The sequence below is a fragment of the Austrofundulus limnaeus genome, unplaced genomic scaffold (genome assembly GCF_001266775.1).
Source record: "Austrofundulus limnaeus strain Quisiro unplaced genomic scaffold, Austrofundulus_limnaeus-1.0 Scaffold1204, whole genome shotgun sequence".
Taxonomy (NCBI): Eukaryota; Metazoa; Chordata; class Actinopteri; order Cyprinodontiformes; family Rivulidae; genus Austrofundulus; species Austrofundulus limnaeus.
In genome coordinates this window covers 31411-54962 of record NW_013953606.1, presented here as the reverse complement: position 1 = coordinate 54962, position 23552 = coordinate 31411, and the positions used below count along the sequence as shown (strand labels likewise).

Sequence of the window (23552 nt, the reverse complement as noted above, 5' to 3'; positions counted from 1 at the left end):
ACTGTGCAGAGATTTATTTTGTTCATCTTTAAATGCATATAAACACTGTATTGTTAAATAATATTAACCAGCATACATAGTTTTTTTAATTCTTTACAATTTGTTTTATATAGCTGTTAAATATTGATAATATTTATACTATTTTTATTTATTTATGTGCTTATATTAAATCTACATAGTCTGTCATTATTTAAATTGTTCAGTGCTTCTTTAAAAACTGTGCAGAGATTTATTTTGTTCATCTTTAAATGCAAATAAACTTAAAAAAATGTTTTTTCAAAGTATTTCTGTATTCTGCTAAAAGCTCCCCTTGTAGAATAAAAATAGACATTGCATTTATCGTCTGGTATTTTTTCTTCTTCTTGAAACTGTAGGTCACAGGCATGCTCCTTTATCGCTCTTCTTTTCTTCCTGAAGAAACGTTGGACTTCTTTTAAAATAATTTTTCTGGGTTACACTCGAGGTTACAGTATAGGGTTTCAACTTCTGTGGGAGTTGTGATCTGTTCTAATGAGGAAAAGAAAATGCAGCACCACAATGCTTTGTGTCACCCACTGAGGCTGAGAGATAGACACGGGATTAAAAAAAAAATATAAAGAAAGACGGGGGAAAAAAAACAATTTCTGGACATTTCTAGAAGATAAATTTAATTTCTTTGCTATTTGGAGGTCTTCTTTGAAAATGCAATTGTAATGAACACATTCAAAACCGGAGAATAGATTTACCCCCGGCTTCAAATAAGTCTGCGTTATCGGACTCCGTCATTCGCTCCTTCCCATTTTCGAGCTGCTAATTGATGTTTTTGATGTCAGCGAGAAAATTGAGGAAAATGTCATGTGTGAACCGGTGCGGAAGTTAATAAGATTGACTTCGTTGACTGAATTCACAATGAGCGAAGGAGAGGCGTGTAATAAGGACTGCTGCGAATTCGCCCGTCCATCTGCCGAGGGATGAAATCGACACCGGGGTGCGAATGGAGCTCACAGAGGTCGATATGGAGGGATGGAGCATTTTGGATTTGTTCATAAACAGGCCCCCCCCAAAAAAAAATAAATAAATAAATAAATAACCATTTTCTTCCTTCTTAGCTGTTGGGTTTTGGTTTTGTTTTCCAACTGATTGCAGTGCATAAGCAGCTGTTTTTCCAGAGGGCTTCTGCCCCGGCTCGGGTTCAGCTTTTCTGAGGAGGCTTTTCCCAGGGCAGCCTCTTCCCTGGATCCAAACAATACTTATTCTTTATGCTGTTTTGAGTTTGAAAAGCTGCTGAGCTTTATAGAGGTTAGATTAAGATGTGGCTAAAAGATGCACCAATATGAGTTAGGGTCATTGCATATGTTTGGCCGATGTGTAGCAGAGCCTGAACTCAAATCCCCTTAAATAAAAGGATAGAAGCACCACCGGGGTCGCGCCATCTTGAGCCATTTATCGAGTGCTGGCTTCAAGCCAAATATCGATGGTGTATTTTTGATGTTTTTGTCTTAAAGCAAGCTTTCTTTAATAAGCAAATTATTAGTCAGAATACGCTAGTGTCYAACAGGTTTAGTAGTCGTTTTTAAAGATTCGCGTTTAGATTTTTCTGAACATTTTTGTATTGTTTTCGCCGATATTTAATTGGGATATGGATTAGTTCAGTTTGGTTCAGTGCTTCTGATTATTATTTCCCGACATAAAGGGGACCAAGCTAAACCCATAATACGTCCAGTACCCCTGAGCGCCCGTCTTTTTGAAGACGAAAACAAAAAAAAAAAAAGGTGCCCTCTGCTAGCGTTCGGCCCTCCGAGGATCATGGTTAAGGGACATTATTCTCAGAATAGGCAATTAATTCCACTGGCAACGATCGGATCGAGCTTCTTCCCCCACCGCCCCTCCAGATGCCCTCCTCTCCACCTTCCACTCGCCATTTGAAATGCTAACACAATGAAATATTTTTCTATTGGTCCGTGTCCCTCGGCTAAGCCACCGCCGCGGGCAAAGAATTTCATCGACTGATGAGACCACAGGCATGCCCGATAAAAAGGTTAACCGTACGTGACACGCACTCCAAGTAGCCCGCAGTACCTTGAACTCTCAAGTTCTGTAACTTTTATTTGACTTTTTATTGTTAGCGAGTCTGGGCTTGTTTAGCCGCCAAAGCAGTTTTGTGTCGCGGCGGCGGTTGAGGATCACGCTGTAGAATGAAAGCAATTAGTTCGATTTTGATTGGGATTTTTTTACGCAACGGCATTTAGCCACGGCTTCCCGTTGAAAGTTATTAAATTGGCGACAATTTTTTATTTATTTCATTTTATTTTTAGGAAACATAGAATCAGACGTACTTTTTTACGTGAGTTGTAGATGTAGCTTAGAGCCAATACTACCAACTAGAAAATGACATGAAATAAAAATTGCAACATAATAATAACAACAACAATAATAATAATAATAATAATAATAATAATAATAATAATAATAATGTTGTTAATAATATTTAATATTTATTTCTTCTGAATTTTCTAATTGATATGTTGGATTTTATTGTAGCTTAGCCCTGCTGTGTGAGAATAAAGAACAATTCAAGATGGCACATTTCTTCCACCTTGCGGAGGATACACGGTAGACTGCCAGAGTGGGAGGAGGATTCCGGGCTGTTTTCAAATTGTTAGTAAAAGATATATGGGCACAGAATAGGTATGGCTGCTGCAATACCTCCAACCCCATCTTTCATGCACATAAACACACACACGCGCACACACACATGCACTGAGTGCTGTGCGAGGACTGAGGCAGGTGGCTCCCCATGGCTGCAGCTTCATGACAACATGCCATTAGAAATAGCAGGCCTGTTGATCAATCCTGCCGACATGACAGCTTCGCCGCGAGGCTTGGCTCTTTGAGTGCCGACGCCACGGCAGCTCCCTCTCCCGTTTCTCCCCACTAATTGGTGAAGGTTTCTCTTATATATGCTTTTGGCACGGGGCTTTTTTTCCTCCCTCCATCACCTCTTCCTCCTCCTTTTCTTCTTTATCTCCTTCTCTCTGTTTTTGCTTTTTTAGCTTGAGCTTTTTTTCCTGTCTATTCACCCTCCCTCATCCGTTCCTACCATGTTTATCTCTCTACACTTCCCTCCCTCAATTTATAAAGAAATAAAAATATAAATATCCATTTTTTTAAATGGATATCTATAAAATTAGATGAAATCAGATTTTTTTTCTGTCTGTTTTCATGTCACATTGGAAGCTGTAACTTAGGGTGAGTTATTGCAAGTGTGGTTGAGTAAAGGGAATATGTGTGCCGTGGGCACTTTTCATTCTGTATTTTTTGCGGGACTTTTGGAGCTGGGGTTTGACATTGACTTTAGGCAATGTGTTTCAGTGCGAGATGCACAATAGGGATCAGCCAGTGAAAACATTACATTTTTGACAAGTGAAATGAAGAAGCAGCTAAGGTCTTTGAAGCGGCTGCATTTTTAATTGCTACGTTTATAAAAATTTGAGCAATGCTGCTAAAAATAGTCTGTGACGTTGACCTTTTTATTTATTTTTTTTGCTTGTTTTACAAAAATAACCATCATGCCACATTTTGTTTTTGTTGTATTTACTTTATCACCTTATTCTTAATTTCCTATCGTGCCAAAAATGAGTTGGAAAACGTCAAAAGACTGGTCAGAAAATGTCTGTCTGTTACGAGGCTGTGTTCTTCACCAGCTTTACGCCGGCGCATCATTCTTGACGCCACCCACTCTGAATCGCTCCCAACTAAATAAATGAGGGGGGAGATAAGCACACATTAAATGTTTAACTGTCTCGCATTTGTCATCTGTTTTACCCCTCTTAATTAAACAGACGCGGCTTAGCCCTGGCGCTCCAAGTGCAGACACACACACACACACACACACACTCCCTTTGAGCACTGGAGCCTGAGCGCAAACACTGTCCTGCCGATGATTAATTTAGCAGTTATTATTTATTTTGCACAGTCCTGCTAAGTTAACAGCTCAGTGGAGCTTGAGTTTCTGTTTCCCAACTCTGCAGGTTGTTTTGGTGCGATATGCACACATTTCTTTTTGCCTCTTTATTTGAACATTTCGTCTTGGAATGATTGTAGTTGCTGGAGAAGAGATGTGTTTTTATGGGCCAGTTGTGGTTTGTGTCTGTGTCAGTGTTTTGTAGTTATTCATTGCATGTTGAAAACATTAACTACTACCTCCACCCAGTGGCACAAAATAAAAAAAAAGGAAGGTGTGATTGGCAGCACACAATATTTAATGTAGAGGGAAGACTTGCCTTAAGCAAAGAGGGGGATGTATAATCACACAATAGTGTTGCTATCTCCCACTCTGCATTGTCTGTCTCATCGCCGACCTTATTACATGCYGTATTTGGCATGAAGAAACCCCTTCTTATCGGCACTGAATTTTAATGCCAATAGGCTCAGATGGCCGCCTTTTTCTAGTTGTTGTTTTGACATCGAATTGCATTTCCTGTGCCGTGGTTGTGTTTTATGTTTTCCCGGTGAATCAGAAACGAGATCCGTCTGCACCGGCGTGCCTCCGACTCCCTAACCACCCTGTAAAATGTGCCGCAGTTGATGGCACCGGTGCTTTTGCTGGTTCCCGGGGCATCGGCGCACGTGGAACGGGCGGGGAGGGGGAAAGGGGAGAAGGAGCTGGAGCTCGGGCCCAGGGTGAGTGGGAGAAAAAGAACAGAGTCGAATTGGGGGGGTTCCTCTGATGCTCCCTCTCTAGATCCGAGGAGCGGCGCGGGGATCAAAGTGGCTTGTTTTATGCGGCTGGTGCAAGACTTTGAAGTCCCAGAGTCACCTACAGCACTCACTTCATCAAGTTCACTAGTGTCTTAATAGCAGATCAATAAATTTCAAAGTCGGAGAGTTAATTTGATACTAGCGCTGATGTGATCACGCTGGGCCGCAGAGCTGCCTGCTCCGCTCACACGTCTCCCTCTTTCCTCCTCTCCTCACCTCTACTGGAGCTGTGTTAGGCTCTGAACTTGAATGAAATTGGCACGTTTGGCAATTTTTTTTAATATAAATGRGGCTCATGTGGAAACGGTAAACTTAAAAAAAATTATTATTCCAGTTTTAAAAGCCTAGCAATTCTTTAAGGACAAATATTTTATGTCTGTACTATAAAGGCAGTGATTATTAATGYGTTTTTTTATTTTAGAATTACTTTTTGCACTTTTAAACACCATTTCAATTCATTTAAATATATTATACACAATTTCTATGAAATTTAATTACATTTAGTATATTTACAGCTAAATGTACGACCTCTCAAAATTATTTTTTTAATGAGAAATGTAGTGTTTAGTAAACAGATTTTAAACAACTCCACTAATGTGTGGAAAATAAAGCAATATTTAAAGTTTCAGGAAGCAAAATCGGAAAAATAAAGCCGACGGCTTTTGAAAATCRGAAAAATTAGGAGAAAGGCGCTCTTTCTTAAGCGCTTTTCATTTCAGGGGAAAAAAGCAGCACCATCTGTACTCGATGCGGCGGTACCAGTGGGTCGGTGTGGCCGGATCGGCACCTTCAGAACAAAAGGCCAATTTAGTGTGTTCATCTAAGGGTTGCTAATGGTATTAAGGAGCCGGCAGGGTGGTCGGCGGGAGCCCGGCGCTCCAAGGTGCGCCCGCAGCTTGACCCCACGCTCACACCAGTTTACTGAGCTGCTGGCATTAGTGCCCCACATCTGCCATTTTCAGTGTGACCCCGTCAGCACTTTTCACTTTTTTTTATTATTTTTTACTTTGTATTCTAGAGAGRAGCGCAAACAGATTATTTTTGTTTCAGTCTCAAAGAGATTTTCGCCGTTTCTGAGAAAACGACGAGTTCAGAAAAGAGCAATTCTGTTCTGCTCAAAATTAAGATTTTGTAGGAAATTCAGAAGTATTTTTTTATTTATTTTAAATCCTGCAGAGGTTATGATGCTTTGTGCAGAGATGAGCGGAGGACACGATTGAGTTAATTTTTCAAAGCAGACGCCGATCAGGATCTTTTTTTTTCGTTCGTTTTTTTTTAATCGTTGCAGAAATAATTTTCTTCCAGGAAATTGGACAAACATTACTTAGGGACAAAAAAAAACCTCGTGCGACGGGGACAACAAAGCTTTGTAAAATAGCGCAGAGAGCCGTGTTTGGCCAAGCCGTAGTTTCTGTGGATCTGTGGGGGGAAAGCTCCTGGATGGAGCTGAGGCGCTGCGGCGGGTGGTGCTGATGCTGGCTGCCTGTGTGGTCCGCGGCGGTCGGAGCTCCGCTGGGCTCCGCAGAGAGCGCCGGAGGTCCGGGATTTTAATGAATGTTTCATGTTAAATTTAGCTGCGGTGATGTTCACAGTGCAGCGCTTGTACGTGTTATTCTTTTATTCATATTTCTGCTCCGACAAAGGTAAAAAAAAATTGGAAAAAAGGAAAAAGCAAATCCAAATCTTACGAAGAAAAATAAAAAAAAGGAAGAAATCTGTTTTTTCTTGTGGAGAAAAATATAATTTAGTACCTCGTCTCTAAAATTGGTCGCAATTCTTAATTCCTGTCCTTTAAAAAAATTGTTAAAATTGAGTCCAAAAAATGTCTGAATTGCTCTCCTTTTTTCCCCGAGGTTCCTGCTGTTCATACACCATGAAATCTTGCTTCATTAAAAGTGTATTAATCTTGTCTCGTCTCATGGGAGGTACCTTAAGATGATGTTGTGTCTTTTTTTCTTTAAATTGTTGGAGAGAAAAAAAAATCTTCCAGATTTGGTCCCTGTCAGTCAGAAATAATTGTGTGCTTAATCTTGTCCCTGATGGATGACTTGGAGTTCAGCAATGGGCCAGCTCCAATGACAAATACAATATTAATATTCATTAACTGCTTTGACAATGCTAATTTTGATGCAGTAGTAAAGGGCCTTCCGAAGTTAGCGGCCAAAGCATCAGAGCTGAGCAAGGTGGCAAGATAATTTGTGCTGCTTTGCTGAGCTGAAGGCTTTTAAAGTCTTAAGCAGGGGGAAAAAAGGCTAGGTACCACAAACAAAATAAAAGAGAAAGGGAAAAAGTTCAGACGCATTGGAAACCAGGACTGTGGAAGTAATACGATCAAGAGACTGCTACAAAAATTTGACACCTCCAATGCTGCATCTTTGAGCAGTTTCTTTTTTTTKTTGTTGTTCCTTTTAATTTTAAACCAAAAAACTTGCAACAAAAAAGGAGCGCAACATGGTAAGTCAGCGCAATTTGTTTCTTTCTTTTTTCTTCTTTTTGTTTAATCTTTTTGATCTTTTCAATTATCGCCATTTGAAGATCAATAGTAATTTTTTTCTGCTGTGGTTAAAAGGCTCACAGCGGTGGTATAGTGGATGGTCGGATCACGGCTTTAAGAGTGGGCTTCCTCTCTTCAAGCCGTCATTTGGCCGGGTTGAATTTTCTATTGCCAGCTCTGCTGAAAACCGTCCACGGCTGTTTTTAATTATTTGTTGTTTTGGTTTTATTTTAACTGCTGTTTGTGCCTTTTTGGTCTGACCGGATTGACTCGAGAGTTCAGGCTGGAGACTTGCAAAAGTTGCTTTTAGTGAYAAGTTTTTTATTATTATTATTATTTGGTTGTTTTTTTTCTTCTGGGTCATTTTACATGAAATGTTGGGCGCTACCGGCGGACAGGACTTAGGGGCACCGTGGCTCCAGCACCACGCACCCTTTGCCCTGGATCGGAACGCCTTTTTTCCATGACACCTCGTCTGCCCACCGTTTCTGTTCTTGATTTCGCCTTTAATTTAGTGTGACTGGCGGTGAATGGAGCGTGGCTAGTTTTGGGGATTAATGACATGACGAGAGACACCCCGCTGTTTGAGTTTAGCCAAGTTAGGGCAACTCCTATAGACAGCGCTCCACTACCTTTATGTCTGCCAAGCCGCTGAATGAAAGCCTCTCTTTTCTCTCCCATTTTTTTGTTGTTGTTCTTTCAACTTATCAAAGAAAGAGAGATGGACACAAAAGAGCTTATTAGGGGGGGATATGAAGATGGGCGAGGGGGTAAGAGGGAGTCCTGGTCAGACGCAGGGAGAAGAGCAGCGCAGCYTGACTGTGCGTCTGAAAGCACGAGGAGGCTGAGGGAGAACAGCCGGCTCCGGACACCGGCTCGTGGACCGTTCCGTTCTGGGACTTTAAGAGCCGCCGTCCTATAAGTGGCTCCACATACCTTGGCTCTCGCCCGGTCCTCCGCTCGCCGTCTTATCGGCTTAATCCATCGGGCTTTAGCGAGGGGGCTGCCGTAGATGAGGTGCTGCCCCCCAGTGGATTAGTGGCTGACATGGTGGTGGGAGTCTGCTTGGAGTCTGTGCACTACCATGAGTGCCAGCATGCTTGTTTTAACCAGGAACCGAGCAGCATCCCAAATACAGCTCTTTTAAATGGTAAGACTTTCCAACATTTTAATCATTACTGTTTCTGCTATTTTCTGCTGCTTGACTGACTTTAAATACTATGTTTTGATTGAATGTATTGGGAAATATTTTTCAGGCTCCATTTGGCAATTTATAACACTTATGTTGCTAAGTGACAGATTGACAATTTGGATAATGAAAGGCGCTGTTTGATTGCTTTGTCCTGACAGCCTGACAGCGTTGTATTATGCCAAGACATCAAACTAAATCTGATTATTTATTGCATTTTTTTAAATGCAATAAATAAAACAAAACAAATGTATTTTTAACACTTAATATATTTAAAATGTACTTTGTATTAACTTCTAAATTTAGGTTAATTTTGCTGCTTACATTTTACAGTTCAATGTTTTTTTTAATATAAATAAATAGAAGTTAATATTTAATGTGCTTTTTACCTACTGTTTTTGTTTATCATGTCTAAGAATTAGTATTTAATACAGTTTTTATATTTTTCTAAAATTTTCTCAAAATTGGAAAAGCAAGAAAACGACTTGGAAATTATTAGACTTGAGTGCAGCAGTTTTGTAGATTATTTTATTTTTAAATATAAGAGTGGTTATGAGTTTGATTACTTATTTAAAAAAAACTTTTGTTTTTTTCTTACTGTCGGGTTTTGTGCAAATGTTTTAGACAGTGAACTGGTATATAGTGTTCTTCTTATTATTTTTGTCAACATATTCCCTTTTTTCCTCCTGTGTTGTGATGTTGATGCCATTGTGGCCGAGTGATTRTGAGCTGTCCATCACTCGCTGGCGAGCTGGCAGTTTACTTAAGAAAGTGCACGTGGGACAAAGGGACATGGCAGGAGCGTGGCAGGGCGGCTGAATGGAGGGAGGGCAGGCAATTAGCCGCCRCCTTGTCGGAGCTCTTTTACTTGTCAAGCTGGAGCGCCGGCGCTATTGTCCGACTTGTGTAAAGAACATTCTCAGGGCTTTGTTTTGGCTTTAAGGGCCTCGGGACTGCTCGCTGCAGGCCAAGGGAAGCGCAGGGTCCCAAACAGCACTGGAGAGGCTGAACGATTGTAGAAGAAAAGGAAAGCAAGTGCCGTGTTAGGGGGGAAAAAGTTTTTTACTTGTTTATAATCTCAGCTTTTATGTGTCCTAATTCTGCTTAAAATGCATTTTTTTATTTACCTGGCCACACACGTTTTTGTTTGATTTCTTTTGAACATTTCTAAACRGTTTAATTAGTCTGCAAAACCTTTATTTTAATATAATTTTAGAACATGATGAATATATTGCCACTTTAATTTGTATTTTTATTCAAGAAGCTTAAGTTATTAAATATTTTAAAATGRCAGTTCTTTTTATATTTACGTTGCACTCTGTGATTGGCTTTTTTTCATGTTTAATTGTATAATCTAATTTTTGTGATTTGGTTTTATTTTATTTGTTTTTTTAATAGGTTAAGATTGAAAAATATTTCTTAGACCCTCTTGATTTAAAAGGAAAAATCAGCTCTACGTATTTTTTAAGGTTTATTAACAATTATAAAATTTACAGGTAAAATTAATTTAATTAAAAAAAAATTCCCCAGCGAAATTTGAAGTAAAATAGCAGAGATTTCCTTTGCGCATGCTGAGGGAGCCACACGATGCTTGTCACTGGATTTTTACTGTTCAGAGGAAAGAATGGTTTTGGAGGCTGAAGAAGAGAGAAGATGGTGAGAGGAGGGCTGTGAGGAGGGGCTGGAGGCCTTGTTCACTTGAACCTTGAATGGAGTTTAGTGAGGTGAGGGGAGTGGGGGGGTGTTAAAAGAATTGTTCTCCACTCGGAGGTATTGTTTGGAAATAGAAGAGCTGAGGAGAAAAAAAAAGAAAAGGAAAAAGACTGCAACGAAAAGTGCCACGTTTGTGTCAGAGTGAAGACTTTCTCTGCTCTATCCCCCCCACCCTTTTTGGAAAGTGGGCATGAAGACGGGACTGTCAGCATCACACAGAAGAAGTGACTGTTGGCCACACTTTGCTGATTCTGCCCTCCCTTTGTGAATGTTGTTGTGTCTTGTTCCCCTTTTTTCCCCTTTTTCTCCCTCTCCTGCTCTCTCCTCTTTGTCTCCATCCCTTCCCTTTGCTCACTTTACCTTGTAGCCAAAGCTTTTCAAGCTGCCAGTTCGTCTCTGGGCATCCTGGAGGCGCCGCAGAGCCCMCACACACACACACATAGAGGCAGTCCTAAAAAAACACAGACCAACGTGCTTTAGGGATTTCTGTTAAAAAATGTTTTGTGCGTATAGTTTTCCTGTGTATTGCGTGTGGAAAGAACGCAGGAGAGCTCCTCGCGATATCCCTTCATTCATTCTGTCCACAACAAGGCTGTCATTTCCCGTGCTTGTTTTTTGTTGACGGCATCAAAACTTTTATTGAGGAAGAAAGAGATGACCATTTCTGTGCTTAGCGGTGTAAGAGTTGGCAGGGTTTGGATGAGAAAAGTTGTGGGGAACTTGAGCTTGAATTGTCAGACCTCGACGGACTCGATGACACAAAAGACGGCCGATAAACGCACACCAAAACAAAGTGGAGGAAAGAGTTGAGACATGAAAACACAAAGGAGGAGAGAAGAGGAGTGGCCAAAAGGCGTGAAGGGAGGAGCAGAGGGGGGCATGGTTGGGTCCAGGTGGAAGGAAGGGGGGTACAGAGGGGGCCGTGTACCCGTGGGATGGTGGAGGAAACTGAAGCTGAGGTAGACATGTTGGGCCCTGGGCCCCTCGCTCCTTCAGCAGGTGGGCTGCTGGCACCTGGATGCTGTTTATGACCACCGAGGCCTTTGGAAGTCCTTTCAGCCAGTTCTCACTGCTATAAAGGCTGATCGTATCAGTTGGGATTTGGGTGAAAGATTGTCAGTTGTGACGATAAAGATATAAGTGGCCACATTTCACTGATGTCTTTTTAAACTTGGAATTCAGATCCACAAGTTTATTAAAGCAACAAAACAAACTTGAGCAAAAAATAAACACAAATCTCAAACCCAAAATAAGATAAATGACGCATCTTAAGCGATTTTAAAAAGTGTATTTGTCGAGACTTGATCCCCTCAAGAGGAGTATTATTTACTTGACAAAACGTTATTTGATCAAGCTCATGCCTAAACCATGAAATGTAAAATAAGATTTCAATAACCTTACAGATTAACATATTCCTTTGTTAATGTTGCCTCTCAATTCCCGTTCCTAATTGCTTGGCTTTCAGCTGAAAATTCTGAGGAGCTGATTGCATTTCAAAAGGCAGGATTCAGTGTGGCTCTTAACGTCGTGATGCAATATCACCTCTCAGAAAAGCCCCTTCAACTCAGGTATGGGGAGTTCAAGAGCCTGTTTACCCTGAAAAGGAAACGGCGCTTTTACACACGTGCTTGTCTAAAAAGAAGCGATTTGTCTTCACAGAACACAACAGTTCTGCCAAAATACCACTTCATATTTAAGCTATTTGCGCAAGTTTTTATTTATCGGTGACATATCTGAACGTGTCCTTTCTGCGATTCTATTTGATGTGCCAGCTATCAAAGACGGGAAGCAAGAAATAAACGGCGATGCTGGAATTGAGTGCTAGCAAAGAGAGCAGGGAGAAGGGGAGCAAAGGCTCTGGCCCACATAATATTTTTGTTCGGCGCTCTGATCAAACAGCCGGCGTGTCACTGCAGCAAAGTGAATAGATTAACTTTTAAATATACTGTGGTCTCAGGAGCCTCGTGCCCTCAGAGACGCATCTTCTCTGCAAGAGGAAACTCATCAACTTCAGCTTCTTCTTTTTTTATTAACACGCCTCTTATAATTAACAGGTTCTTGATATTGTTTTTTTTTGTTACTTGGAATTTGCAGAAAAAAAATTGCATATGAAACATTGCAGAAATTTAAATCGAAAGTTATAACTGTTTTTAATTTGTCTGGAAATGAATTTCTAATTTTATCCTTTTTATTTCCTGCTTGAGTCTGAGGATTGATTTGATTGCATGCTTGCTCCATGGGTGTTTTTAAAACGGGGTTTGATGAAGAACTTTTGCCTAGAGGGGGCACTCTATACCTCCCAGAGGACAACAACAACTGTTTGTAAACAGATTTCAACATGACAACGTTGAGTGATACCAGATGACAGATAAGACTGGTGAACTTTTTTTTTGTCTTGCTCGAATCAAACTGTGCATTCTTACAAACTCTGTTTTTTTTTTTACTGTTTTGTTGAGCTTTCTTTAGATCTTCTCTATTGTTTTTGCTTGTGCATTTTCTGAGGCCACTTGCATGTGCCTTTCTTTCTCTTTCTTTTTTTTTTAGAGCCAGAGCACTGGCAACCCTTTTTTTGTCTTCTCCTGCTTGCTTTGGAATTTAGAGGATTCCCTAATCCATCACGCCACTGTCATCCCCACACCTTCCCCAGCCTCCCTGTTCTCTGCCCCAGCCTCACCACAGCTCATTAGCGCCCCACAAGCTGTTGTGACAACTCATCATATCATGACATAAAGCAGAAAGACAGGGGGCTCCAGCCCGGCACCCCCCTCCCTGCCCAGCCACCCACTGGGCCCACGAGGTCACCACCTTCACATTTAGGGCTCAAATTGGCCCTGCGAGGTGCCACCAAGCGGAAATGCGAGGCCAACAGCTTTTTCCTGTCCGGCCTCTCCCTCCCTTTGTCTTATTCCGTCCTGCTGTCAGGTTTTCTCATCTGTTTGCCTTCTTCTGCACCAGCCCCCATTAATCCTCAGAGGCCTGACTCGAAGCAGCTCTTTTATTTGTCCACTTCTAAAAGGCTATGTTTTTCTAATGGTACCATAAATCATCTCCTAGTGTAGTATTTGTTTTACACTCGTGCTAGCACTTACTAAGGACATTGTTTTAGTTCATTTAGAAGAATTGTAGAGAAGCACTGAGTGCAATCTGAATGACTTACTGAGGCGTAGTGTTTTTTTCTTATAAGCATATGAACCTTGTAGCTTGAAGAGGAAGAATGTAATAACTACAGCCTGGGCAATATCAATAACATAACCAGAGGCAAGAACTGCTGCAGCTAAARTGTGCTGCATGGATTTCACAGCACTGGCCTTTCTCAGCAACAGGCGGCGTATGAGTCTTGGATGTGGAGAGAGTAAATGTGTTCATTGATGTTCATACAAGAGGGTGCCCTTAAATTTTTCTTAAGGGGCTTCCGAAAGCAGCTTCTTTTTCTGACGGTTTGAAAATCCGGTCATTGCGTCTGCAGAGCAACGTGTCTGCCTTCCACTGTGTTTGTTTGTTGTAAGGACAGAGGTGGTGGGAAGGATGCGAGCCAGCGGGGGTGTAAGGGCAGGAAAGTGTTCGTTCTTTTTTTTTCTTTCCCCTGGCTTTTGTGGAGAAGGAAGGGAGAGTAAAGCCTCCCACGTTGCCTGCTTTTGTTTCTCCGTTTGCTCGGCGGGCTCGGGGCAGCCGAAGCGCCCGGCAGCCTGCCAGATGATAGGTCTGGAGCTTGTGCTGTCCCACACCGGCCGCACGGGGCAAGTGTGTCGCAGCTCCTTTTTCGGCGGGGACCACCGGTTGCTGCCACGGTGTCAGCAGAAAACACAGTTGATGCTACGCCATCAGCGTGGTGATCACATGCCATGCAGTGTGCAGGAGAGATGACTATAAACAGAACACTCTGTGGGAGTTACTGATGGTGCAATAGATTTTTTTTCATTAAAAAAAAACTTTACAGTAGTATATATTTAAAACTTCCTTACCAGTATAAAACTATCTGACTCACAAAGAAAACTCGTTTGCGTAAGAACTTGGCTTTGTTTCTAGCTACTGTCTTCTTCAGTCGGTGGCTTGCTGTTTGCATCACTCTAGGCTTCTGGAAAAGAAAGAGCACGCTCTGACGCCAAAAAGTGACGGATGTGAATCGTCTAGCCTCTGGCTTCTCCCACCCGCCCTGCACGGCCTCCCTAACACCCTCTTGTCTAAACGTGGACTCATTGGATGGACATTGTGAACTGTCCTCTCAATAGCTGTTGTCCYGGGACAAAAGAACTCATTTAAATGGCCACTGAAGTATTTCAGCRCGGAGAGATGAAGAATCAACAACATTCTTTCACATTATTACCCGAGGGAGGGGGCGGAGAGTGGCGAGGGAGGAGGWTGGGAGGTGGGGGACGCACAGGAAAGAAGGGATCTAGGCCGTCGTCATACTGTGAGCGACCGACTCTTGAGGTAACTGCCAAAACCTCAGTCACGACTGCTTTCTTCCAGCCTTTTTTTTTCTTTTTCATCCCTCTGTTTTGGTAGTGCAGATCTGAATCTCAAATGAGTGTTTCGGTTTGTGTTCCTTTCTCAGGAACCTCATTCCACCTATCGCCTCCCCCCTGACAACCAAACACGAGCCCCTCCCAACCCACCTCCCTCTCCCCTCCCAAGCCTTTTCAGCTCAGGGCTGTGAATGAGTCCCAGGAGTCTCTCTGCCTCCCTGGAGTTCTGCTGGGGTTCATTAATCTTTCATTGGGACCACGGCAATAGGGAATGCCCCCCTCTGCTCTTCTACATACACTTCCAACTTCCCCCCACCAGTGCTACTGTGGAGAAGAGGCTGCTTGTCCTAACCGTGCAGATAGACGAGCCTTAACCACCCAGAGGAAATTTTGACACGGGGCCCTGAATGAACTGTTGGTGTTATTTGCTTCTCAAATGGACTTCCATTAACTTGAACCTCAAACAGCCTGGCTAGATGATTAGTTTGCAGCATAAAGCTCTGCACACATTTGTCTTGCCCTGGGCCCACAGCTTTGCATTTGTATTGTCAATGAGCGTCGGGCAACTGTGCATCTTAAGCATGCAGCCCCCCTGCCAACATCTAGACCCATTAATGTTTTTCAAAGTCTTTTGGAAATGTGCCACAGTGGAGTCTGCTTTCTTTCTTTCTCTTTTGCATGGTTTAAAGTCACTAATGAGGGTGTGTGGCCTGCGAGAGAGAGAGCACACATACACAAGCAGCCCGGTGTCTCACTCCTCTCCCMCCCAGAACACATCATCCATGTTATGATAAGCCTGATTAGTGCTGCTTCTTTGACTGCTGAGGGCAGGATAAGGATGTGTGGGTAAAAAAAAAAGGCGAGAGCAGCCTCTGCCACCAGCCTGATCTACAGTGCAGTTCTAATCTGGTTATCTCGTGTTCAGGGACTGTCTCTGTCCCAGCCTGGCCTGATGGGAGGACCTGAGCTCCAGTTAACACAAGGGCCCACGGCAGCACACCCCTAAAGCTCCGCTGTAATCTTATGGGTAATTGAAAAAAAAGGGGGGGGGGTCTGCACCACTTAGGAGCATAAAAAGAAGATTACATAGCTAAAAACTAATTTGGTAAAAATGCAGAAATGGATTTTCACTACTTACCCCTCCTATTACAATACTCCCATACTCTCCATGACTTGGGCCCTGGGGGAATAGATGAGGGAGAAGGGGGGAGCTGAAGAGCTGCTAATGGCTTTAGATTTACACGCGCTGCCTTGATTTTGTGGTTTACAGATGATTGATTACTTCACTGCAACAGAGGTTTGAAAGTGTCTCATCAAACATCAAACCCAAATGTGACGTGAAAACCCCACAAACCTCTTAGATTGAGTTACCGGATTCCAGTTCGACACCGCAGAAGTGTTTTTAATTACGAACCATGCTATTTCTGCTGTGGTTTGGTGGTTTGGCAGCTCAGGCACACTMCGAATTTGATAGCTCTTCTTTTTGAGAACTTTCGTGTTGGACCTCTGTAGCACACGACTTTAGTCTCGATTCTAAATATTAACATTGTTGCCTTTTTTTTCTGCCCCTTCTTTCTTTTTCTTTCTTCAGTCTAATAAGGTTCCAGTGGTACAGCACCCGCACCATGTGCACCCTCTCACACCTCTGATCACCTACAGCAATGAGCACTTCACACCAGGAAACCCACCACCTCACCTACAGACAGACGTGGATCCCAAAACAGGTAAAGTCCGACAAGCTCTTCCACCCCATCGATGTTTAACAGCAGATGTAGCAGTGTCTGTTATCCATCGGAACATTGTTACAGTTCAGCAAAAAGTTTTTGAGAATGGCTGTAAAACTTTTAACAAATTGAGTCTTCAGAGGACAATAAAACAAACAGTTGTCCTTAAAATATACCTTTTAGATATGTTTTATGATTCAGAATCCCTACTTGGGTTTATGTTTGTTGATGTTTTTGCAATACATACTCTTCAGGTAAGATTTCAGGCAAAAATATATAATTTTCCGTCGTTTTTGTGCACGGTGACTTCATAGACGCTGTTCACGAGTCAGTGACGTTTAAACTAGGACAAGGTCGGCTCAAGTGCTCCTTTGTTTACAGCTGCAGCTCTTATCTGTTGTGAGGCTTTAGAACTCGTCTCATTACCGCCGTTTGCTTTTTTTTTTAGTGGTAAGCAGCCCTTTTTATTCTTGAAAACAATAACCTGAGCAGTGGCTCATGAATTTCTTAGAAACCTCACGAAACTCCACCGAACACGAATCCAATTGCTGAACACAAGCCGGCCGCTGTAGTTGGAGCTTTTTGCATCGACAAGCCAGASAGCATCAAACGTACAAACGTCTTAAACGAAAAACGTGGAGCACTTTTTTTCCTTTTTTTTTTTTTTCAGTTTTTACTTTTAAAATTTGCCTGTTAGTGCTTTGTTTATGTTTTTTTCATCTGGATAGCCTGTTGAGTCTACAGATTCAGCGTCCGAGTTTAACTGTCAGATTCGACTCACTAAAGCATCTCTCACGAACATTCAGTGCACATTTTTCAGGTAATTTCATTCATTTCCGTAAGCTTCTTGACCCAGCACTTAATTTTGYTAACTGTCATTCAGCCCATTCTTTTGGGTTAATGCGTTCTCTGTGTGGTGAATAATTTTGTGCTTTTCTGTGGTCTCTGGTGGATTCAGTCTGTGTTTTAGGTAATAATGTTCCCTTATTATGATGGCCCTTACAAAGGGGAAATAATGTGCCAGCTGCTGTTCAATGTAGAGCTTAATGGGGCTGCTTAATTGGGCACAGTGTTTAATTAATTAATGAGATATATTAGGTCTTGAGCGCTGCATGGCGATAGGAAAATGTTCCCCTGCCTTTTCTTTTCAGTACAACTTGCCTTTGTGGAAACGGTATTCCTCGAAAAAGTTTTGATTTAAAACCACACGTAAACTTGCCGTGCATCAAAAACCTGCGATCGAAGCTGACTGTAACCTACTTCTAATTTCCAAATAAATCACCCAGCTCTAGTGCAGCCTTGCTGGTGATCACCAAAATATCTGCACCAACAACTGGTGTATAGAAATAACACACAACAGCCAAACAAGTCCCCCGGTTTCTGATCTTCTGAGGGCACTTCCCGCTCTGCTGCGCTTCCACACAAGCCTGGTGCACCTTGTTTCAAGTTCGTCTTGAGAGAGAAAGTTATTTTCACACTCGGCTGCGTTCGGGACCTTTTCAAGGCGCTCGTTCGGGGCAGCTTGTCGATGCCGTTTCTCCTCTTGTCAGCTGCCACGGAAAGTAACGGCTCCGCTGTGGATGCTGTGGTAGCTGGGTGATCCGTCCTTAAATTGGACATCTTTGTCACCGTTTGTCAGCGGGGGAAAACAAACAAAAATCGCTGATGTTTTTATGTCAAATCTAGGGATTATTTGAAAGAACGGCGACCACTGATCCAGCACATATGTTCTGAATATAAAGCTGCAGGCAGTCAATGTCTGCTCCAAGTCAAAAGTAGAAATGTTGAACTGGTGTATATTCCTGCTAATAGGTATTTTGTGTGTGCATCAAGTAAAATCCGGATAGCCAGTTAAAGTCTGAAGGTAGACTTGCTGTTATTCGCAGCTCTCTGATCACAGTGACAGCTTTTAATTAAAATGCTTTGTTTTGTTAACTTCTAAACGTCAGCCATTTTATATCRTTAATCTTCTGATTTGCCAGACAAATGTGACAAGAATGGTGTTGGTGTGCTCTCCTCACTTCTCTACCCTCTGCCTCTTCCAACACATTGTGCCGCTGCTCAAAGGCCTTTGATCAGGAAGTGTGATTTAAACATTGTGTACATGCAAGCAGCGAGCCCTTGTCGTCGTCSTCCTCCTCCTCCTCCTCTTCTTCCTCCCATCCGCACTCCTGTGATGTCTGCCCCATTCAGATGTGAAACTCCAGCAAGAATGGATTCGACACTGACAAAAATGTGCTTCTGTCTCTGTCTYGTCTGTCCACCTCCTCCCTGCTCCTGCCGTCATCTTTCTTTCACAGGAATTCCGAGGCCTCCGCATCCTCCAGACATATCTCCTTATTACCCTTTGTCACCTGGCACTGTTGGCCAGATCCCCCATCCGCTAGGATGGTTAGTACCACAGTAAGCAACTCCTTTTTTTATTCTTTATCCATCTGTATTTTGTGTGAGATTCTTAAAAGTTTATATTGATTAGGGTTGAAAATTTCTAGAAACTTTGCATGTGACGTTGGAAATTTTCCAAATGGGAAACTTTGAGTGGGAATTAACTAGAGAGTGGAAGTTTTTAAACAAACTGCATCAGATCCAAATAAAATATATACAATTTGTTCTGTCATAGGCAGACAATTTCAGTGACAAATAATGTTTCACCCAGAGTTTATGGACATAAAATCTTTAATTAGTGAATGATGTAATTGGCATCACCGATGACATCACTGTCATAACTAGTGTTTTTATTTTTTACAAAAATAGATTTTCCCCAATTATGTTTAAAGTACTTAAGAGCCAACCTTTAATATAGTAAATTCCAGGCTTATCCCAGTATATTTCCATAAAATTCTGTTAATTCCCATTGAAGGTTTACAGCTTTGATTTTAAATCCTAACTAACACTGATTCATAAACACAAGACGTGTATCGAGCTAAATCATGACTAGAATAGCAGTAAATAAAAGTGGGTATCACCTGTCATGGTAGGATGTTATGATAGATTCCTCTGTCTCTGGTTTTTCCCTGCGAATTGGTCGCCTCAGTGAAAGTCGATTTTCTACCGCAATCCTGGACCGCAGCAGCACCTCTGAGCTTTCTTAGGCCCTTGCCAAGCTCAACTTGCTATTTTGTGGCAAATACTATTTTGCATGTCTATGTTTGGTTCAATTAGAGTAATGAACTGTGATTGCTTGTGTTTTACCCACAATTCCTCATAGGGGCTCTCCCTTGGTAACTCTTGTCAACACTTGTTAATATGACAAAAGGCTACAAATTAAGCTCTGTTAATTTAATGTTTTCTCACCGCGATCTAAATACCGAGAGAGGCCCTGAGCGCAGTCATGGCGCCCTTTGATTTGCTGCACTTTATTTTGGTATAAATTTACATTCATTATTGTTTGTCTTTGGATGTGTAGACCTCAATTAGTGTGATGGCTCCATTAAAGGGACCCGCGCTTCGTCTTTAATTATCGCAACAAAACACCTAGTTCCAGCTTGGGGAGGAACAGGGCCCCACTCTGTCGACACAGAGCGAAGGGTTATGAAATTTAATTAGCCATTGCTATCAAGATTTGTGGCATTCAAATTGTTCAGAGTTTTCCTCCCTTTGATCTGCGCTCTGCAATCCCCTAGATTTTTGTCCTGATCAAATGAGAATAAAGAGGCCCACGGTGGGGAGAAGTGAGAGACAGAGGGCTTTGGCGTCTCCTCTTCCATCAACCCTGTTCCTTTACCTGTTCCTCTTTCTTCTTTTCTTCCCCCTTCCTAGGCAAGGTCAACCTGTTTATCCAATCACAACAGGGGGTTTTAGACACCCCTACCCAACTGCGCTCACTGTCAACGCATCCATGTCAAGGTGAGTTGAGCCTAAGGTGTTAAACACACACACTTCTTCACTCACATATCGGTTTATGTTTGTCTTGGCTGCACACTCGTGCACAATCGGCGAGCAGAAACTTCTCCCTTAAGGAGAGCTCACACTCCCCATCTTATTTGTTCAAAAGGCCAATTCTCCAGTGTGGGAGCTCCAGCTAGCGTGCTCAAATATTAATTATATTTATCATTTCCTAATGAGGCCCCTGAAGAACATTTACCCCCACTGCACATCAGGCAGATCTGAAATGAGCCGGGGCACGTCCTTGCTGGGAGTTTGAGCAGCCAAACAGATAAACAAACAGCAGCACTTTGAAGGTGACGAGATGATGTAAGCCGACACTTGGCTACTTGCTTCGGTTCCAGCTCATTAGGGGTCGAGTTCAAGTGCTGCTGTGGACACTGGTGCACTCGTGTGGCTGAGGTGTGCGCACATGTTGGTGTTTTACAACATATTGTTCCCTTGAGGAACACTTGGCCTCTCTGCTGTCTGGGAAAGTGAACGTTATTAAATTTGATGCCTAAAGGTCAATGATTCTTGGGTCTAACTTAATCAAAAAAAAGATTAAACATCCATGTCCAAAACAAACAGCCTGTCACTCTATGACCACATTGCTCCTCCCCCTCCCTCTGCATGCCCCTACAGCGGGGGACTCTGCTGTAAAGTCTTGGGATGAAGCCAAGCTTTAGTTTAATTAGAGCCTGATTGGAAAAGCAGCTCCTGAGGGCAGCTTGTTTAGACCTCTGTGACACTAGCTGCATTTCCATTGCAAATGTACACAAAACTTTGTCGATATGCTGTTAATGTCGAAAAAACACAGTTTTGCAATTGCGGTGTTTCCATTAGGTAAGAAATGCTATTAAAGTCACGCGTGAATACATTTGTTCTCGTGATAAGTCATTACAAACATGGCGGCAATGGATGTAAACACATTGCATATTGCTACCACGACACTGACGCTCATCATCAGCCATCAGAGGAGACGTCGACGTCTTATCCAGGCTTTCGAGTGACAAGCCCCTTATACTTGAGAGCGACTACGTATGCTACGTTTTTGGGAAAAATGTAGTCGGTGAGTTTAATACATTCTTTTACTACTTCAGTGATTTCACTACTACTTTTACTTCCTGTTATCTTCTTCGTCGTCTTTTTCGCCAGTAGAAACATCCGGTTGTTGATCACGTGACTCCTGTGATGCGAAAAAAGTGTTTCCATTGCAGTTTTGCTAAATACACCAATTTCGATACGGACGAAAAACCACCTCTTCCTAGCGCAAAACCATTTAGTCGAAAAACGTAATTATTTTTGAAATTGACGCGTTTCCATTGATCAGATTTATTTTCCAAATTCTAATTTGCGCATTTTTATGGTCAATGTAAACGCAGCTAGTGATAGATTATCGGTGGCAGATACGGCCATTTTTTTTAAATCGGGCAGAATCGGATTTAGTCATGTGATCGGGCCGATCCAGTTTTCGTGACAGTTTTCAGCATCATCATGYTTTACAGCTGCCGTTAAGAAGTCAAGACGCACACAAGTATGCAACCATGTCCACAGTGTGGGAACACTTTTCAATGGAAAACAATGATGCTGAAACTGCATCTCGCAAAATCTGTAAACTGGATGTTTCTCATGGTGGGAACAGCAGGGCTCGCTTTTATACTATCAACCTTGTCACTTGGAAAGAAATAAAAAAAATAAAGCTATCGGATCGGTATCGGAAAGACTAATCATTAAAAAAATCGGATTGTATCGGGAGTCAAAAAATCTGGATCGGGACATCCCTAATATATATATATATATGTATATATATATATATATACTTCAAAGTACGCAGTTCATTACAATCARAGTTAGAATTCCCTGTTCCAATAAGTTTCAGGTGCACAGTCAGATTCTGGGACTGTCCAGATGTTGGCATCTGGCAGCAATACTCAGCCAACCCTCGCTTTAAGCGACTGCTAATTTGGCTCCTTAATGACAGCGTCTACAATGTGATCATCCTATTTCTAGTGCGGCTAATTGAATATACTGGCTGGGTTGTAGCAGTGGGGGAGGACTGGCCATGGGGAAGAGCTAATGCCCTGTGATGAGGCCCCTAATTGAATTAGTTTAACTGAATAGATGGAGAGCTCTGGGACTTCTCTGGAGAATGGGAGGGTTTAGCACCGTTGCCCCGCCCTCAAACTACCAGAGGAGAGAATTTGAGCTGCTGACAAAAAAATGTTGCAACAATTGGTCTAATCGTGTCAGCAAAATAGCAGGCTCCTCTCACACGTAGCCTTCAGCGAGTTGGTTTTGTTCAAAGAGAAGGCCAGACTGTTGCGATAGCTCGAACGGTCTGTAGCGAGCTTGCTGACTGGATGAAACTGCAGAGAAAAGACATCTAGGTCTTGTACTCTTGTCAGGATTTAGGTCTTCTCAAGGGGAGCCTTGGTTCATACAAGTCCCCAGTGCAGAAACCGAATTAGGATTCAGGGAATGACATGGCAAACTCATCGTCCTGCCACCTAGGTCCTGTTAAAAAATACATTTTCAAATAAAAGGAGTGGGGGGGGGGACTAAAAAGAGCAAAGATTCATTCGGCGAAACAAATAAGAGACGTTACTTTAATAATGGGGTTGGAGCTGGTGCGAGCTCCCCATGTTGTGTGTATGTGGGCCAGGTGGGTGGATGTGAAGGCCATTTTGCCCCTTATGCTTAAGCCTGCCCTTTGATATGTTCTCCTGTCATGCCGCTCCATCCTTTTTCCCTGGGAACGGGGAGAACTGCAACGGCCGGATCATTATACATTAAACAAGCGCGGGGGCTGCTGCTTCGCACTGGCAATTAAACGGCGCTGGCTGACGCTGGGCTTGCTGCGCTGGTGACCCGTTCCCACTATCCGCCCCCCCACTTCCTTACTCCTCCCCTTCAGCCATTCTTACCTTTCAGATTGAGACATAGAAGCCTCAGGGTGGGTAGAAAGGTATGTGTGTTTGGGGAGGGAGGGTGGGGTTCTTCTGCTCCTACCTCTCTGTGTTGCTTAAATTGGTCGGTGCTCGCTGCTGATGAGCCCGACGATGATGATAATGCCCCGACTCTTCAAAGGGATGGCCGTCATGTTTTAACCATAACCTGGGCCGTGCGGTGGCAGCAGGACGAGGGGAGGGATGGAGAGAAGGAAGCAAAGGAGGGAGGAGGTGGCGAGGGGACAAGGAGAAGTAGAGAAGGAACCAAAAAGAAAAAAAAATAGATCTTGGAACAGAAGAAATTTTAACAAGTGCACAGAGAGAGGAGGGAGGGTGGGTGAACAGGGAGAAAAGGAAACTGGGCGATTGAACAAAATGTATCCTTAATGATGGGCGATATGCAGCCACCGC

General features: G+C 42.6%; 1 protein-coding gene across 12 annotated transcripts in view; it reads left to right on the top strand.

The window, feature by feature from the left end:
• Nucleotides 1-23552, top strand: part of tcf7l2 (transcription factor 7 like 2) — a 46680-nt gene that overhangs the window by 10474 nt on the left and 12654 nt on the right. For all 12 annotated transcript variants that reach the window (XM_014031226.1, XM_014031219.1, XM_014031227.1 and 9 more), the window contains 3 exons: nucleotides 16194-16326; nucleotides 18627-18729; nucleotides 20086-20172. In XM_014031226.1, the coding sequence (XP_013886680.1) occupies nucleotides 16194-16326; nucleotides 18627-18729; nucleotides 20086-20172 (323 nt within the window). The remainder of the gene's footprint in view (nucleotides 1-16193; nucleotides 16327-18626; nucleotides 18730-20085; nucleotides 20173-23552) is intronic.